General features: G+C 35.7%; 1 protein-coding gene across 1 annotated transcript in view; it reads right to left on the bottom strand.

The window, feature by feature from the left end:
• Positions 1-1898: 1898 nt before the first annotated feature.
• Positions 1899-20957, bottom strand: part of SMAD5 (SMAD family member 5) — a 62369-nt gene continuing 43310 nt past the window's right edge. The window contains exons 5-7 of the mRNA XM_061423577.1: positions 13872-14093; positions 8800-9056; positions 1899-7241 (exon numbers count right to left, since the gene is read on the bottom strand). Coding sequence (XP_061279561.1) covers positions 7098-7241; positions 8800-9056; positions 13872-14093 — 623 coding nt within the window. The 3' untranslated portion in view covers positions 1899-7097. The remainder of the gene's footprint in view (positions 7242-8799; positions 9057-13871; positions 14094-20957) is intronic.

Raw genomic sequence — 20957 nt, 5'->3', positions numbered from 1 at the left:
ATCCTTTGGTGTGGTTGGTGGTGGTTCCTTTCACTTGCCCCACAATCTCTTCCATTTCACATAACTGTACAGTATCCACTTTTCATGGCCCATCACAAATTGTTTTAAAAATGAAACATTTTCCTTACATTTAAGTAGAGAATTGCCATGCAGAAACAAAGTCAAGATGGTTTTGTTTTTTTGGTTTTTTTCATTTATGTGGAACCCAAACAGCAAAGTGATTAACATAACCAAGCTGGTACAAATGATTTTCAATGCTTGACTGGGATATTTTGAGTATGTTGGCTATTTCCCAGGTGGTATAACACTGCCTGGTCTCAACTAATGTCTCAATTTGATCTCTATCAACTCCAACTGGTCTACTCGACTATGGAGCAACATCCAGCAAGAAATCTCTAGCACGAAATTTCACAAACCACTTTTAAGAAGTGCAATCAGTCACAGTACCTTCTCCATACACTGCACAAATCTTTTTTTTTTTTTTTTTGCGTTTCAGTTGCATTTTCAAGTTACCTTTCTTGAAACAAGAAAGCATAATTCACCGAAAACATTGCTTTTTCCCCCTCCATTTTCAATATTAAAATAACTACACAAAAACTTCAGCATCCCTGGTAGCTCAGCTGGTAAAGAATCCGCCTGCAATGTGGGAGACCTGGGTTTGATCCCTGGGTTGGGAAGATCACTTGGAGAAGGGAAAGGCTACCTGCTGCTGCTGCTAAGTTGCTTCAGTCATGTCTGTCTCTGTGCGACCCCATAGACGGCAGCCCACCAGGCTCCCCCATCCCTGGGATTCTCCAGGCAAGAACACTGGAGTGGGTTGCCATTTCCTTCTCCAATGCATGAAAGTGAAAAGTGAAAGTGAAGTCGCTCAGTCGTGTCTGACTCTTAGCGACCCCATGGACTGCAGCCTACCAGGCTCCTCCATCCATGGGATTTTCCAGGCAAGAGTACTGGAGTGGGGTGCCATTGCCTTCTCCGGGAAGGCTACCTACTCCCGTATTATTCTGGCCTGAAGAATTCCATATACTGTGTATACTCCATGGGGTCACGAAGAGTCAGACACGACAGAGCAACTTTCACTTCACACAAAATCTTACCAATTTTGGTAAGTTTTTTAAAATGCATGCTGATATGACAATTTTCACAATACAATCTAACAAAACTGTTTTGAATGACGTTAAAGAGAGGCACTACTAGAGACATCTACAGAATAAAACCAAATGAACTTTTTGGCCTGTCTAATACTAAGGTCAAGTAGCACCAGAAATAATTCCTCTGATTCAGAGAAGTAGCAGAAATTTAAGAGACAATGATGATGATGATGATAACAATAAAAGTGTAGTTGTGTGGCAGGCACGGTTTTAAGCACTTGTATTATTTTACTTAATCTTCCTACAAATAGACATTTACTTTACAGATCAGGAAACTGAGGCACAGAGTGGTTAAGCAACTTGCCTAAGCGCACAGAGTTAAAAAAGCTCTGAGGCCCAGGGCTCAAATGCAGGCAGGCGGACTCCAAAGCTAAAAGCTATTCTCTCTCTCAATCATCTGGTCAAGACCTTTAATTTTAGATAGGGCTAGAGAAGGGAAATTAGCGGTTAAACTAAAAAACTCCAGACTCTAGATTCAAATCCCTTTTCAAAACAAAACAAAACTAAACTAACAAAGAAAAACACATCAACTCTCTTATAAACAGAATAAAACATACTGATTACTCTGAGCAAACCTCAAGCTGGCTGGAAAGGTTTGTATATTCATTTTCTACCACTAGTGCACAAACACAGATAACACAGCTGGTCACAGAAACTGATAATCTCCTTGTTTTTAAGACTCTACTCAATGAAACATGTTCAATCAAAAGAGAAGAGCCCCCCAAACAAACAAAAAAACACATTAAGCAGATTTTGAGATTTATTAAAATAAAGTATTAGCAAACAATATGCAAAAACAAAGTTCTTAAAAGAGTTATGGCTTTGAAAAGCACAATATAGTAAAACCTAATACATATTTATAAGTATCAAAATGATAACAGAATTGAAGCATGTTGCTAGAATTTCATTTTCTACAACATCAACAGAAGGAGAACAAGTACAAGTAAGAAGCAGACCTATAGTGCAGCCATTGGTTTGGTCTTTATCATCCTCATATGAAGCATCTTTTTAAGAGAACACTGGTAGGATTACACATATATACCCAGTTTTCATGATTACAATTCTACTCAATTTTAATGCAAGCGATTTTCAAAATGCAACTTTAACCAACCACATTGAAAAGCAAAGCACTTGCCCAACTATTATCTTCAAGAGTCCCTACAGTTAAAATACTTTATGAATAAATCAAAGCAACATCATCTCCAATGGTATTAGACTATTATAAAAGATTTCTGACTCTAATAAAAGATTTCTTCTTTATTTGGGATTGCTTGGCCTCACTGGAGTTCTGTTATAGCTAACACCAGCTAGTAGTAAGAAGGCACTATCTACTGATAGGGTAAAAAAAAAAAATCTACCTCTACACAAAAATTCAAACTTTTAAAAAACAGTATCCTCAAATAAATCCTTAAAGGACTATGGTTTACAACAATTTCAAATTTTAAGAATTTTAAGAACTGAATTATTTGGATGAGAACTAAACAAACCTTTCTCACTCTGTCATAAATAACAGAAGAATCCCGTTCTGAGACTGGATCTTTTCAACAAAACAACTCATCACTTGTTTTACAGCAATTGCTACCAGCAAATATTACAGATAAGCTCTTATTTAAAAAAAAAAAGATTGATAAATTTTTGAAATTTATTTTTTTTCAATTTGAAAAATTGAAAAAATTCTCATTTGTTTCTGTAAATCATCCAATTTTAAAGTAACACTTCAATTATAATAATTCATTTTAAAAGAGAAGTTTCTATTATGAAAAAGCCAATATAACAAAGGCTTGACAAATACTCTTACCTCTTGTAATTAGGACATGCTAAACTGTAATCCAGTGAATTGCAAAGAACGGTCCACCTTTCTGTTTAGCAGATAGAACCATTTACGCAGAAGAAATGCCTCAGATTCTCTCCACACATGCATCTTCTATGAGAAGAAAACCTCCTCAGAGTCCCACCTGTGTTAGTGAGGAAAACGCTATTCTCTGAGGGAGATAGGCATCAAACCCGTGATTACCACCCAAGAAATGCTGTGCTAGTATCTGAGGAGATGTCGCTAAACCAATACTTAGGAAAACTCCCGCCAATAAAAATCACCAAAGACTTCTAAAACCACCAGGCTATCTACTATGTTAAAAGATTCTTGCTTATCTAGTTGATGGGTATAATGAGGACACATTCATAATTCCTACCAGAGAGACTTAAGTAAGAATCTATTACAATAAGATAAGGAAAAGCTCTGAGCCTCTTCAAAGTTAGTAGGTCCAAAATTTTAATCATCATTAGAAGATAAATTTAATAATTATAAAAGATGTATCGTTCTTCAGAAAATATAAAAGATATTAATATATTTTAAGTGGGAGAGTTATAATGACCTAACGTAACATTAAGCAAGCAACTAGAAAAAGTATAAAGAAACAGATCTAAACTGGGATATTAGATGCTCTCTGCAATGGAAGTACAACACTTAAACAGGTACTATCAAACTTGAATTTACAGTTTCTCTGTTACTGGCATGATTTCATTTTTGCATAAACTTTCTCCTTTAAAAGGACACTATGACAGGGGAACTGTTTCTTCCGGGTACTCTAAGATAATACTGAAGGTTACATAATGTGAGCCCCAGTCCTTATCTTGACAACAGACTTCAGATCTAAATACTTACTGATCATTTTCCATCCTAAAAGAATGTCTTACTCTCAAATGTTATGAAAAGTATAAAATAGCTATACCCTCTTTTCATACTGTTAGGTATAACTTACTGAACTACCTAGTAATCTTATTGTGGATTTCACCTCAGAAACCCAGCCAATTCTATTCTCATAGTTTACTTATATAACAAGAGAATGGAAAAATGATTTATATTCTGTTGTATATATTTGACATTTAAATCGATGTTTTCTTTAAATTTTCTCTAAAGGAAAAAAGTTCACTTCAGTAGATCAATAACATGCCTACTAGTTTATATTCCGTAACTTAAGCCAGGTAATTATGTAGAGATACAATAGTGAGATGCACCTCTTAAATTCTGCTGTTGTTTTTTTTTTTTTCCAGTCAGTATATTTTTGTTGCTTTAATACATTGATTGATTGATTGATTGCCTTCGCTCAGTTGTGTCCGACTCTTTGTAACCCCATGGACTGTAGCCTACCAGGCTCCTGTGTCCATGGGATTTTCCAGGCAATAGTACTGGAGTGGATTGCCATTTCCTTCTCCAGGGGATCTCCCCAACCCAGGGATCGAACCGGGTCTCCCGCATTGTAGATAGACGCTTTACCGTCTGAGCCACCAGGGAAATCTTACTTTAATACATAACTGAGATTAATTTTGATTCTATTCTTCTTTTTCTCATTTACCAAACTGGATGTAGTTTTATTATTCCCAGGCTCTGTCTTTTCAGTTGGCGTATATTTATATGCTGTAATGCTATAAAACAAGATCATTTTGGGTGTGATGATGCTTTCATAAATTTGACTATAAACCATTCTGGAGATTAAATAAAAACTTAGAACTGTAATTTTATGAAATGGTTTCTTTCAGAGGTACTTTTCTCATTGGTAAAATTTTACTTTTTTTAATCTTACTGGCTAATTTTTATTTCCCATCCAGTCCTGTACTGAGCATCGTCAAGAATTACAGGATCTGCTGGATTGAATGAAGTTTTCATGTAAAACCCAGGGGTGTGGAGTTAACAGCTTTTAGGAAATACAATAGGCTTATACTTTTCCATGAAACTCTTACCAGTTAATAGCTTCAGTACTGTCATTCATGAAACACAACTCTTTAGAGAAAACACAGAAAAAGCCAATCACATAAAATCTTGCTAATTCTAAAGGTTGCTACATGAATAAAAACAATTTTTAATTAACTCAGTTGAAAGCATCAATAAAAACAATAGTTTCCATCAGTTCAGGCCCACTGATGTTGATTATTGATTACATGCATATGCCAGTCACCCTAGGTGATTTTTCTACAAATGTGTTTCAAAGATTGTGCCATGAACCTGGCTAAGTGTACAATGATGTAAATAGCTAAGTTCTATCACTAAGCAAATAATCCTCTTTTGTGTGGCTTACACAATTCCAGAAGACTGAGAATGCATGTCATATAAAACTGATGTTTAAGGCTCAGGTTACTATCAGAGATTTTCACTTAGCAAAGGACTGAGAGCTGAAACATGAATGGCACTGCATCTGAGAAAACTAAAGCCATCCATTGGCTGCACTTTATAAAAGCAGTAAATAATGTTACGGAAAACAAAAAACTGCATTCTCCTTTCCTCAAAAAATGCATTTTTTCCCCACATAAAAGCAGAAAGGGCAAAGAAGAAAGTCTAACAAAACTAACATTTTAAAAAGAAGATTGACATGGCTCCACATATTTTCAAAAGACACTGAAAAATAAGCTTCTTCTAATAGGTAAATTAGGTGATTTCCCCCCTCCAAAGTAACATCTTTGTTCTTCATGCCATAACTAAGTGTCCACTGTACTGTTTCTTAGGAAAAGAGGTTATGCGTCCTTCACTCAAAGCCCTTACATATGACTGATTAAAAGAATATTTTAGAGTTTTTGTGTCTTTCCTAAGGATTGTTGAGACTAGCATCCACATAGGTGCTTAAAAAAATGGAAGAGCATGCATGGTAACTGAGAGAACAGTCTGTATTCTTTGATATGTGAATGTTTTCAAACCAGCTAGCTCAACAACCACTGCTGATTCATACATCAGATAGGTGGCCTCATCATTGGGGCCAGGCTGAAGAGGCTCCTATGGCTATAAGACACAGGTCCCTGCATGGGAGACTGATGTAAGTTAACAGCAATGGGATTAAGTAGATTTTCCAACATTAATATCATCCATAAAACTGCAAGGAATTAAAAAGAAACCTTAAATTGGAGCTACAGGATAACAGTCTAATAATCTAGGCTGAAAATACAACAAAAGCTAGAAAAAGTATAACTTTCTATAAGTGTAATCTATAAATTGCAGTGTTTAATACAAAAGGGGTACCAAGGAAGCAAGGATGAGCACTTAAGTCCAAGTCACTAGAGTGTGTTTCACGAAGGTTACACTAAAAACTGTCACCCATCAAAGTGCAAAATAAAAGATTAATGCATGTCAAAATTAGAGTTCTTGCAATATTGGCCAAAAGCAGCAAACATAGCTGAGCACGGCCATGCACGCACTGTCACTAGCCATTAAGTAGTACTCGTGACAGATGTGAGTAAAAGACATACAATGGAGATCTGCTGTTCGCAGAAACTTTTTTTATAAAAGGAGAAGTTTTACAAAAGATATACTGAGCGGAGTCACAACACACTGACGACATTTAGCTGTATTAAATGTAAATTTTATGATGTCACTTAGAAAATTATCACTTGGCTTTTATTGAACACTACTTGTTAGAGCAGTGCATAGTGTTCCATCAAATAAAAGATTTTTTTATAGTTTCTTTTAAGTCCCTACCATATGCTTTTATAAAACAATGATATATACTTTTTTAAAGTTGGTGGGACTAAGAAACTGGTAAAAGCACAGTTCTGCAGAATCAAGACCAGAACGGAAGACTTTCAATGAACACCCTCTTATACTGTTAAAATTCTTTACCATGTGATGCATTACTTTTCCAAAAAAAATTTCACAAATAAAAAAACTGTTGGGACAATAAGGCAAAAAAGTATGTTCCAGTTTAAGATCAATGCCAAACTTTTGAACCAGGGCACAAGACTTGCTCTGCATCTTTCACAACACTTTTGAGAGTTAATCACATGAACATGAATACAAACAAATGTTGATTCATCACAAAAACAAATGTATTGGTCACAATTACGTAGAAAAAAAACAGGCTGTAAAATCTGTTTTCCATGTAAGCTCACAGTATCTGTACTGGAAGTTTCCCTAAAATTAAAACAAGTCCACTAATAATGTAACTGAGAAAGAACACTTCTGCACTATGAAACAGAAGAAATGGGGTTTAGCGGGGAGCCCATCTGAGTGAGGACTTTATCTAGCCACTGAAGAGGCCCATGAAGATGAATCTCAATCCAACATGGGGTGCTGGTAACATCTTGCCGGTGATACTCTGCTCCCCAGCCCTATGAAAATGAACAGATAAAACAACAAGCCATTTTTTAAATCATTAACCAGTCTAAACCAATTTCCACACGTGTCCGACTCTTAGCGACCCCATGGACTGCAGCCCACCAGGCTTCTCCGTCCATGGGATTTCCCAGGCGAGAGAGCGCTGGAGTGGGGTGCCATTGCCTTCTCTGAACAAAAAAATAAACTTTTAACGTTAGAGATACACAGAATGTAACCTAAAAGAAAAACTCTCAAAACCAACCTTAGCATTCACTATGGAATTAAAGCAAAACAATAGCTACATCATAACAACATATAATCCCTTAATAGAAATTCTTGAGGCAAGATACATTCCAGAGTTCTTTTTTCTTTTTTTTCTAATTTTTAGAAAGTTAGTAATGGTGCAATACCTCATAATTAAAACATCAATAATTCTGCAATAAGCTATATAGTCTCTCTTTAATGGATAAATAAAACCCATATATAGCCTCATGTTAGTTCACATCAGATTTTGTTAACAAAAAATTTTTAATTTTTAGGTTTTTTTTTTTTTAAACATCAGATAAGGCACTGTAAAACTGAGCAATGCATGCAAATGTAGTTAAAGTGGAAATGATATATCATTATCCTTTAAGATGGGAAACTACTGGGATGAACTGAGCAGCACCACTTTAGCCAAAAACTCCAAAGAATAAAACAGAATTTTTCACTTTTATTTGCTGGATGTATCAAGTTCTTTGCTTTACTGCTTACAGTAGTCCTTGCCTAGGAAAACCAAGTGGGGTGTGATGAGGGCGGAGTGGGTAACTAGATTAAACATGAGAGCCATGTTTCTATAACAGGGAAGGGAAATGCCTTCAGGGCTACTGATAAACTGCTGCACAAAAAGGCCTGTAACAAGCAGCAAGGAAACACTGGGCTGTGGGACTGTGGGCCAGAAAGAAAAAATCCTACACAGAGCATTTGACAATTACTCTTCTTTGGCTAAATCCTTAAGGAACAAGTGGATGCAGCACAGGTTGCTAAAAGAGATCACTAAAATTCTTTCTAAATTTTGCTCATGAATCATCATTTACAATGCCAATAAAATCAGGCCAAGAGCAAATGATAAATTCGAAAAGTTCTTTCAATTTTGCAAATCCTTAATAACAGAGCTTAAATCAAGGAAAAATAATTTTATTATGGTGATTAATTCTTTAAGTCAATCTAAGGGATCTAGTAATAATTGAAATTGCTAAAACTAAAGGAACTTAAAAAGAAGTTTTAATATTAAATGCTTCTTGGCAATTTAGCTAAAATTTAACTGAAATTCTTTATAAACTCAGCCCCTACTCAATACCAATATCAAGCATTTTATTATAATGTCTAAATTATAAAATAAAATCACAGACCAATCATGTGGTTTAAGTTATGAAGTTAAGAATTTTCTTTAGAAACCTGTTAAATCAGGTCAGAAGTAATTATTACCTTTCATTTAACACAGACTTTTAAAAATTATAACCTACAGACATATAATACACATGTTATATGTTACAGTGACTCAAATTAAGCTACAGGTCTCAACCCACTCACCTTGACAAAACTCATTCGAATGGTACACATTTTGGTGAGCTCATATACTGCCTCAAATCCATGGTTGACAGACTGAGCCAGAAGCTGAGCAAATTCCTGATTGTTAAAAATTTTGAGGCTGCAGCTGCTGGGAATCTTACAGACAGTGGTAGGATGAAAGCCATGATGAAAGTTGCAGTTCCTACTCTGAACAAATATGCTGCTGTCACTGAGGCACTCTGCATATACCTCTCCACCAACATAGTACAGATGAACACCTTAAAAAGACAAGAATCACAAAAGCCACCTTCACAAAGCAGTATAATAAAATTGAATAGGTTGCATGAGGTAAGACAAAATAACTACTATAGAGCAAGTCTTCAAATAGAAACTACCACTAGATGGCCTTATGTTGCTGAAGACAGTCGAGGCTAATGTCTGCCTGAATATTCATGAGAAGGACTGATGCTGAAGCTGAAATTCCAATAACTTTGGCCACCTGATGTGAAGATCTGACTCATTGGAAAAGACCCTGATGTTGGGAAAGACTGAAGGGAGGAGGAGAAGATGACAGGGTATGAGATGGTTGGATAGCATCACCAACTCAATGGACACGAGTTTGAGCAGGCTCTAGGAGTTTGTGATAGACAGGGAAGCCTGGCTTGCTGCAGTCCATGGGGTCGCAAATAGTCGGACACGACTGAGCGACTTAACTGAACTGAATGACTGCCTAAATCTAAAATGATCCTCAAATAACTAAGACTTAAGCCTCAAGTTGGCAGCATATTAGATTATCAGTTCTCAGAGTTGCTTTTTTTCCCCCTTTTCCAACGTTTTATGATCTCTATGAGAGAAATAATGGCCAAAAAAATTCCCCAAGAAGGCACCTTATGATGAGTCCTTTCAAAGAAATGTTTAGTGCTATCAACTATCATGAATAGTTGGTTGGCAAAAGAGTTCTGCACTCTTTTTGCTAACGGAAGGGTTTGCATCATTGGAAAAAAAAAGAAAGCAAGCTAAGTCATATAATGTTAATTTCAGGTCATAGGAAGAGTCTTTAAATGGCAGATTTATTTTCAGTTCAGTTCAGTTCAGTCGCTCAGTCGTGTCCAACTCTTTGCGACCCCATGAATCGCAGCATGCCAGGCCTCCCTGTCCATCACCATCTCCCGGAGTTCACTCAAACTCACGTCTATCGAGTCGGTGATGCCATCCAGCCATCTCATCCTCTGTCCCCAATCCCTCCCAGCATCAGAGTCTTTTCCAATGAGTCAACTCTTTGAATGAGGTGGCCAAAGTACTGGATTTTCAGCTTTAGCATCATTCCTTCCAAAGAAATCCCAGGGCTGATCTCCTTTAGAATGGACTGGTTGGATCTCCTTGCAGTCCAAGGGACTCTCAAGAGTCTTCTCCAATACCACAGTTCAAAAGCATCAATTCTTCGGCGCTCAGCTTTCTTCACAGTCCAACTCTCACATCCATACATGACCACTGGAAAAACCATAGCCTTGACTAAACGGACCTTTGTTGGCAAAGTAATGTCTCTGCTTTTGAATATGCTATCTAGGTTGGTCATAACTTTTCTTCCAAGGAGTAAGCGTCTTTTAATTTCATGGCTGCAGTCACCATCTGCAGTGATTTTGGAGCCCCAAAAAATAAAGTCTGACACTGTTTCCACTGTTTCCCCATTTATTTCCCATGAAGTGATGGGATCAGATGCCATGATCTTTGTTTTCTGAATGTTGAGCTTTAAGCCAACTTTTTCACTCTCCTCTTTTGCTTTCATCAAGAGGCTTTTTAGTTCCTCTTCACTTTCTGCCATAAGGGTGGTGTCATCTGCATATCTGAGCTTATTGATATTTCTCCCGGCAATCTTGATTCCAGTTTGTGCTTCTTCCAGCCCAGCATTTCTCATGATGTACTCTGCATATAAGTTAAATAAGCAGGGTGACAATATACTGCCTTGACGTACTCCTTTTCCTATTTGGAACCAGTCTGTTGTTCCATGTCCAGTTCTAACTGTTGCTTCCTGACCTGCACATAGGTTTCTCAAAAGGCAGGTCAGGGGGTCTGGTATTCCCATTTCTTTCAGAATTTTTCACAGTTTATTGTGATCCACAGAGTCAAAGGCTTTGGCATAGTCAATAAAGCAGAAATAGATGTTTTTCTGGAACTCTCTTGCTTTTTCGATGATCCAGCTGATGTTGCCAATTTGATCTCTGCTTCTTCTGCCTTTTCTAAAACCAGCTTGAACATTAGGAAGTTCACGGTTCATGTATTGCTGAAGCCTGGCTTGGAGAATTTTGAGCATTACTTTACTAGTGTGTGAGATGAGTGCAATTGTGCGGTAGTTTGAGCATTCTTTGGAATTGCCTTTCTTGGGGATTGGAATGAAAACTGACCTTTTCCAATCCTGTGGCCACCGCTGAGTTTTCCAAATGTGCTGGCATATTGAGTGCAGCACTTTCACAGCATCATCTTTCAGGATTTGAAAGAGCTCAACTGGAATTCCATCACCTCCACTAGCTTTGTTTGTAGTGATGCTTTCTAAGGCCCACTTGACTTCACATTCCAGATGTCTGGCTCTAGGTCAGTGATCACACCACTGTGATTATCTTGGTTGTGAAGATCTTTTTTGTACAGTTCTTCTGTGTATTCTTTTTTTTTTTTTTAATTAAAATAGTTTATTAGCTTTTCTTTTAATATAAACATGAGGAAGAAAAACCACATAAGTTGTAGCATTCTTTTCAAAATACAACTGCAATCAATACTTGAATCTCCAAGCTCCATAAACAATATTTTTTGAGGTGGTAGATTGTAATATTTTTATATCCATTATTTATCATTTATGTCTGTGTCCTTTAAAAATGATGGAACCTGTGGCACTCAATATAATGTGAAGCCTTGCTATAAAGAGAGAAGTATTTCTGGCCCAGAAATGCTTTGTTGACAGGCAAAATTCCTAGGATTACATTTGAGAAGGTAGGAGGAGAAAGATTTTACATAGTTGAGAACACTTTTTTTTTTAAATGTTTCAAGTTTAGGTGACATCATTACCAATTTCCTAAAAGACTGATTACTGGACTTCCCTGTCTTTTAATGGGCTTCCTGGTGGCTAAGTGGTACCCTGTGTTTTAAAAAGCCTGAGGTAAAGGTTCCTAAGATTTATCTTTGCTCAAATAATACAACACACCTACAGCCAGGTCAACACACAGGATAGAAAAGCTGTTTCATATCACTTACTTTCCTATCGCTGCTGCTGCTGCGTCACTTCAGTCATGTCCAACTCTGTGTGACCCCAGAGACGGCAGCCTACCAGTCTCCCCCGTCCCTGGGATTCTCCAGGAAAGAACACTGGAGTGGGTTGCCATTTCCTTCTCCATCTTCTGTGTATTCTTGACACCTCTTCTTAATATCTTCTGCTTCTGTTAGGTCCATACCATTTCTGTCCTTTATCGAGCCCATCTTTGCCTGAAATGTTCCCTTGGTATCTCTAATTTTCTTGAAGAGATCTCTAGTCTTTCCCATTCTGTTGTTTTCCTCTATTTCTTTGCAGTGATCACTGAGGAAGGCTTTCTTATCTCTTCTTGCTATTCTTTTTCCTTTAAAAAATGTTTTTGGTATTTTTAAAAAATATATAAATAATATATGCTGCGTCTGCTGCTAAGTCGCTTCAGTTGTGTCTGACTCTGTGCAACCCCATAGACGGCAGCCCACCAGGCTCCCCCGTCCCTGGGATTCTCCAAGCAAGAACACTGGAGTGGGTTGCCATTTCCTTCTCCAATGCATGAAAGTAAAAAGTGAAAGTGAAGTGTCCGACTCTTAGCGAACCCATGGACTGCAGCCTACCAGGCTCCTCCATTCATGGGATTTTCCAGGCAACAGTACCGGAGTGGGTTGCTATTGCCTTCTCCGAAATAATATATGAATGTTCACTATTTAAAAGTTCAAACTATATAGCTAAAGCTCAAGTTGTTCCCAACTTTTCACTACTGCACGTAGTACTAAAAAGACCATCGTAGTACATATGTGTGATTCACAGAGTGGTATCAGGCTATGACATTAAAAAGTATGTTCTGTTTCTGAGCAAATACTTCCCCTGGAAGAAAGGATCCTAGAACTATATACTAGGAAAAAAAGGGTAAAATGAGTCTAGTATTTAAGAATTCACCAAGCAGATTTCTCTTAAATTATCCTACTGTAGAATGAAAAATCAATGAATAGAAGTGGGGCATTTTTACCTAAAAAATTATAGCAATAGTTCAGTCAAAAAAGAATGGAAACTTTCTTTCCAATTTATTTTTGGACACAGTATTTTTCTGAGTCTCTTCTATAAGAAATCATATTACAATTAAAGTTATTTACCTTTTGTTCCTAAGATCTTCTCAAGTCAAAGCAGCAAAAAGTAATAAAAACAAAACTTCAAAGATAGGCAAACAGCCCGACATGGGATAGGTTTCCTCTCTGACCACTTAACGCATGAGACAATTTCACTGCAATGTGAAAAGTTCCTGTTTGTTGTAGCAACTGTCTTGGAGGATGAATTATAAATAGAACACTGTTACCTGAATTTAAAGGTAGGAAGAGTGGTAGTGAAGCCACTGAAGACTTAAGTTATTCAAACTGTTCTACCAGTAATCCTGCTCCTCCATCATAATGAAAATTCTTACAAGTCATCTCAACCCAAAATATTCCACAAAGATCATAATTTAAAAATTTTAATTCTTCACTAGCATTCATATATTTTACAAATATTTCCTGTGTAGGTACTATGAGCCAGGCATTGTTCTAATTGCTAAAGATACTGTTATGAACAATGCAAATTTCTGTATAGCTTGTATTTCAGTCAAGAAGAGTGAAAATGAAAAAATACAGAATAGTATGATTTCAGATCTGAAGTACTATGAAGAAAAAATAGGCAGGATAAAGAAAAGAAGTCTGAGTACATCTCTACTTAACACCTTCTTCTGTATTGCAACCTGAGGGCAGGACCATGCCTTAAGTTTCTTTGTATGCTCTTACATAATGCAGGGTGCATAGCAAGCACAACACACAACTGAATTCAACTGAATGTAGGAAAATGACAACATTACCTTTTCCAATATGTCGCCTAGTGTTTTCAATTGTTGAATTACGATTAACATTTGACAACAATCCCAAGCAGAATCTACTTTTGTTATTCGAAGGGTCTGTGAATCCATCTACTAACACACTAGTAGAAGATGCATGAAAAGCTTCCCCAACACGATTGTTTAATTCATAATAGACAATTGAACACCAATGTTTGGGCTCTTCATAGGCGACAGGCTGAACATCTGTGAACAAACCAGACACAAAAACAATGTTTAATGATTATCAGAAACTCAAAACTATATTGGGGTTTCCTTTAACACAACTCAAGCACTATATGAAAAAGAAAATTTTCAGATATTTCACTGACATCTCATTGCCTTTCTGGCTTTCAGTCTGTATCAAAAAAAAAAAAAAAAAATCAGAAGTGCTTTTTTTCTTTTTTTAAGATTTTTTTGATATGGACCATTTTAAAAGTCTTTATTGCATTTGTTACAATGAAATTTTTATTGAATTTGTTGCTTCTGTTGCTTTTATGCTTTGTTTTTTGGCCAGGAGGCATATGGGGTCTTTGCTCCCTGACCAGGGATCAAACCCACACTCACTGCATTGGAAGGTGAAATCTTAACCACTGGACTGCCAGAGAATTCCCCAGAAATCCTTTGATCATAAAAGTTTTTTATAAATTATGCATATACAAGGATGGGCAACATTACATTTTAAGTTTCTTTTCTAGCAGAATCAAATCCAGGTTTAAATTTGAGATGACAAAAGCTCTGTTTCAACAAACTGAAAGACAACTATACCAGCATCTGTAAAATTATTTTAAACAAAAATTTGGACTAAAAAATTAAGACTATTAGCAAACTAAGAATAGAGGGTAACTTCAACTTGATATAAAGAATATTTACAAAAAACTTCCAGCTAATGTCATGCTTAAGGGTGAAAAACTAGAAGTTTTTCTGCTAAGATCAGTAACAAAGCAAGGATGTGCTCACCACTCCCTTTCAACAGCATATTGGAAATCCCAGCTAATGCAGTAAGAGAAAATAAAAGAAAAGTTATATGGATTGAGAAGGAAGACATAAAACTGTCTTTGTTCACAAATGACAAGATTATCTATGCAAAAAAACTGAAATGACAGACAGAAAACCTCCTAAAACTGATAAGCAATTACAGGAAAGTTATAGGATATAAGGTTAATATACAAAAGTCAATCACTTTCCTATACCAGCAATGACCAAGTAGAATTTGAAATAAAATTCATTATCATTCATAGCAGCACTCAAACAATGAAATATTTAGGTAAAAAGCAAACAAACAAAACAGGTAAGAAATATATGTTGAAACTATGAAATTCTAAATAAAGAATTCAAAGAAGGAACTAAATAAGTAGAAATACACTCTATGATCATGTGCAGGAAGCCTCAGTTCTTCCCACCATGACTTAAGAGTGAATGAAATCCCAATAAAAACTTCAGCAAATCATCTTGTAAACTGATTCTGAAGTTTACATGGAAAGGCAAAAGACCCAGAACAGCCAACACAATACTGAAAACCAAACCAAGAAGACTAACACCACCCAACTTAAAAACTGGCTATAAAACTATAGTAGACACTCTATGAAAATCATCTCAAAAAAACAGAGGAGAAAATATAGATGACCTTGAATATGGTAATAACTTTTTAGATACAATACCAAGGTATGATCACTGAAGAAATAATTGACAAGCTAGATTTCATTAAAAATTAAAAACTTCTACTCTTTAAGACACTGTCAAGAGAATGAGAAGACAAGCCACAGAATGGGAGAATATATTTGCAAAAGCCACATCTAGTAAAGGACTGTTACACAAATACAAAGAACTCTTAAAACTCAACAAGAAAATGAATAAGCCAATGAGAAAAACTGGTCAAAGATATGAACAGACACCTCACTGAAGAAGATATACACAAAAGCAAATAAGCATATAAAAAGATGCTCCACATTGTATGTCACCAGGGAAATGCAAATCAAAATAGCAAGGAGATACTACTGCATTAGAATTACCAAAACCATTAGAATTGCCAAATCCAAAACACTGACAATCCCAAATGCTGGTGAAGATGTGGAGCAACAGAAACTCATTCACTGCTGGTGAGAATGTAACATGGTACAGCCACTTTGGAAGACAATTTGCTGACTTCCTACAAAGCAACAAACTCTTACCATACAATCCAGCAAATGTGTTCCTCACTGTTTGCCTGGAGGAGTCAAAAACTTAGGTCCACACAAAAACTGTAGAGAGATGTTTACAAAAGCTTTATTCATAATGGCCACAACTTGGAAGCAACCAAGATATCCTTCAATGTGTGAATGGATAAATAAACTGTAGTATACCAGACAACCAAATATTATTCAGCATGAAAAAGAAATGCACTATCAAGCCATGAAAACACATGGAGGGGAGGGACTTAGGTGCATATTACTAAGTGAAGAAGCTAATCTGAAAAGGCTACATACTATAAAATTCCAATTACAAGACATTCTGGAAAAGGCAAAACTATAGAGACAATAAAAAGATTAGTGGTTGCCAGGGGTTAGGAAAGAGGGAGAACAAAGAGGCAGAGCACAGAGGACTTTTAAAGAAGTGAAATTATTCTATATGATACTATAAATGATGGCTACATGTCATCATTCATTTGTTACAACTCAAGGAATGTATTATACCAGGAATGAATCCTAATGTAAATTATACATCTGGGGTGATAATGATGTATCAATGTAGGTTCATAGATTGTAATAAATGTATCACTCTGGTGCAGGTAGTGGGGGAAGCTGTACATGCGTAGGGGGAGAGGGTATGTGGGAACTCTGTACTTTTCGCTCAAATTTGCTGTGAATCTAAAAAATAGTTTGTTTAAAAAAAAAGAAAGAAAGGAAAAAACACAACCAAATGAGTGATCTTTGGGTAAAAGGTGGTATACATTTGAAGTTCTAAGTGCCAGAATAGCCTATGGAAAAAGGTTTGTATAAAATATAAAACATTAGCCAAATTCTTATCAGTGTTTAAAATCAACAATTCCTAATGGACACAATGGATGGAAGAGACACGTGAAGTTCTTCATCCAGCACTAGTAGAGTGTCTGTCTTGGAGCTGAAATCAGAAAGAAAAGTCATGAATTGTCAGTTTTCTTTCAAGAAAGGCAGAAATTTTTTAAAATGTCCAAGAAAAATGTTAAGAGTAAGTCACACTATGTAGACACCACAAAAGAGTTGGTTGACTTTTAAAACCCAGTTTTAATTATACAGCTGCAAAGAATTCAGATGAGGAGGTACACGGAAAAAAAAAAACCAATGAGGACCTATAGAGCAAAGTTCTAAGAGCTCAGATTTTAAAGAAGTTTATATAAAAGATGGAACAAGGAGGGACTCATAATCAAACACATATATAGATGAGTAGCAGGAAGTTATAACAATGTCATGAAAGACTAGAGCCAAGATAAGCAAAACAAAAAAGACAATTTTGGTTAGAATGAAAAGAAGAAAATCAAAAGGTCTGAGACCCTGCTCAAGGCAAAGGACATCTTGTTAACTGGTGATTCACAGCATTGCAATTTAACTCTAATTTCCCAAGTGAGAAGAAACTCTGGTGAAAAAAGACATCTAGGAGGGTGAGAAGACTTGAGTGCCAGGTTCTTCTAAAGGGTCTCAGTTGTTTGGCTAAGAAACTATAATCCAAGAATTATTTAATATACATCACCACTAAACTGCACTCTCCAATCTCTGGAGAATCAAAAGAAAGAAGGAAAATGATAGATGGGGTAAACAGACTCCAAATTTTTAGAAAGAGGATGATAATATCATTTTTGGGGAATTACCTGATGCTGTATACTAAGATCATTATAAATACAGTCAAAGTCAATCAACATACTAATAATCCTATGTAGTTATTATCTCTTTACTTTACAAATGGAGAAATTTAGGCTTAGATATATTTTAAAAGCCACCCTAAGCTGCGAAGCAAATAAGTAGAGATGCAGGAATTCAAATCCAGAAATTCATGTTCTGAGACAGTCTACTCTAAATGAAGGTAGATACTATGAATATTAAGCGAATTAGTATGACAAAATTCCTAGATAAATTCTAATCTTGAAAAAGCCAAGGTACTATTTAAACAGTAACAAGATTATCAGGGGGCCTAAAATTTATTCTTAGGAATGCAGGGCTTATGGGACATACAGTCATCCCATATCATCACAGACACGATAAAATACACACAAGGACATCATTCTTTCAAGAAACTAAAGTGCCAATACCTTACTTCATGTAAACTTGTGACAAATTAAGAAGTTTAAGGTCTCAAAACAAAATGATTTTAAAAAACACAATTGAGATACCACTTCATACCCATTAGGATACTATTATCAAAAGAAAAAAGAAAATAACAAACGTTGGCAAAAATATGGAGAAACTGGAAATCCACTGCAATACTGGTGAAAATGTAATGGTGCAGCCACTGTGGAAAACAGTTTGCCAGTTCCTCAAAAAAGCTAAAGAGAATTACCATAAAATCTAGCAATTCTACTCCCAGGTATGTAATACAAAATGAATTAAAAAACAGAGACTCAAACAGAAACCTGTATACCAATGTTTTTTAGCAGTATTGTTCAGAATAGCCAAAAGGTGTAAACAAACCAAATGTCCATGAACTGATAGATGGATAAATAAAATGTGGTATATATGCTTACAACAGAATACTTCTCAGCCTTAAAAAGGAATGAAATTCTAATATATGCTACAACCTGGATAAACCTTAAAAACATTATGCTAAGTGAAATAAACTAGATACAAAGGGACAAACATTACGTGATTCCACTTAGATGCAGTGGCTAGAATAAGCAAATTCAGAAGACAGGTGGCTCAGTGGTAAAGAATCTGCCTGTCAATGCAGGCAATTGTAGTTTTTAATTAAAAAAAATTTTAAGTCTTTCTCATCAGTTTTATTGAGATACAAATGACACCAGCACTGTATGTTTAGGGTACACAGCATAATGATTTGCCATACATACATCATGAAATGATTATCACAATAAGTTTAATGAACCTCATCAACTCATGCATGCGCGCTCAGTCGTGTCTGACTCTGTGACCACAGAGACTGTAGCCCGCCAGGCTCCCCTGTCCATGGGATTTCCCAGGCAAAAATACTGGAGTGGGTTGACATTTTCTTTTCCAGGGGATTTTCCTGACCCAGGGATCAAACCTGTGGCCTCCTGCATCTCCTGCACTGGCAGGCAGATTCTTTACCACTGAGCCACCTGGGAGATCCTCCATCATCAACTCATATAGACACAAAATTAAAGAAGCAGGAAAAAAAAAATTTTCTTTCTGATGAGACCTCTTAGGATTTACTCTCTTTACAACTTCATATGTAACACACAGAAGTGTTAATTACATTTATCATGTTGTACATTATGTCCCTCGTACTTATTTATCTTACAGCTGGAAGTTTGTGCCTTTTGACAGCCTTCATCCAGTCAATTTTATTTCTATCAATGAAGAATCCAAACACAAAATTTTTAAAAAATTCCACTCACTGAGGAATAAATTTAAAAAGAAAATAAGTAAAAGACTTATACTGAAGTTGAAGGTCTAAACAAATGGAGAACACAGAGTATAATCCATGTCCGTGTACTAGAAGATGATGGCATATCTCCCCATATTGATTAAAGATTCAAAGTGACCTCTATCAAAATCCAAGGAGGAATTTTTTTGAGGGGGACAGAAATTGAAAAACTGATACTAAAATGATATGGAAATATGCAAAGAATGTAGAATTGCTAAACAATTTTCAAAAATAACAAAATTGGAGGACTAACACTTCTTGTTTTCAAAACTTACTATAAAACTTTAGTGATCAAGATTTTAAGGAAAAGATATACAAAACAATAAACAAAATTTAGCATCCTGAAATAAACCCTTACATTTATAGTCAACTGATTCCTAAGAGAGAAGACAACATGATACTCTTATCAACAAACAGTGCTAGAACCAACTCGGTATCTACTTGAACAAAGACGACTTTAGACCATAACCATAAAAAAAACTTAAAATCAATCACAGACCTAAATATAAGAGCTAAAGAACTGCTAGGAGAAAACACAGGAGAATATTTTTTATGACCTTGGGACAGACAAAGGTTTTTTAGATGCAACACCAAAAGCATAATCCAGGAAAAAAAAAAACTGGTAATTTCATCAAAATGAAAAACTTTTGTGCTTCAGAGGACACCATTAATAAAATGAAAAGACAATCCACAGAGTGAGAGAAAATATTTGCAAATCCTATGTCTGATAAAGGACTTGGGTCCAAATATATGGAACTCTTACAACTCAATAAGACAACTCAATTTCAAAAAAAAGGCAAAAGATTTAAATAAACCAAAGAAGATGTATGAATGGCTAGGTACATTAAAAATGTTCAAAATCATTCCTCAGTAGGAAAATGCAAATTAAAACAAAGGAGACACCACTTTATACCCAACAGAATAACTACAATCAAAAAGATAAACAATAACAAGTGTCAGAAGGGTATGGAAAAACTAGCACACTCATATGGTACTCGTAAAAATGGTACTACCATTTATAGTTGTTTGGCTGTTTCTCTTAAATACTTAAATTTACCATAAGACTCAGAAAAAGAAAAACAAAGACTTAGTATTTGCAAACATTCATAACAGCATTGTTCATGCTAGCAAAAAACTACCAACAATTCAAATGTTTATCAACTGATATATGGGTAAACCAAATGTGGTGTATCCATACAATGAAATACTATTCAGCAATGAAAAAGAATAAACTACTGATACATGGTACAAAATTGATGAATCTTGAAGACTGCACATTCTGTGATTCTATTTATATGAAATGAGAGAAGGCAAATCTATAGGTACAGAAAACAGATTAGAAGGTTTCTGGAGTTGGGGGTATGAGAGGATAGATTGCAAACAGGCATATGGGATATTTTTAAAGCATTGTAAAACTGTTCTAAAACTAGATCATGGTAATTTTAAAATTTTATACATTTTTAAAAAATCATTGAATCATATACTTAAAATGGATAAATT

This window comes from Bos javanicus, chromosome 7, assembly GCF_032452875.1.
Source record: "Bos javanicus breed banteng chromosome 7, ARS-OSU_banteng_1.0, whole genome shotgun sequence".
In the NCBI taxonomy this organism is placed as follows: domain Eukaryota; kingdom Metazoa; phylum Chordata; class Mammalia; order Artiodactyla; family Bovidae; genus Bos; species Bos javanicus.
Note: the sequence above shows the minus strand (reverse complement) of the source record. Positions and strands in the feature narration are given on the sequence as shown.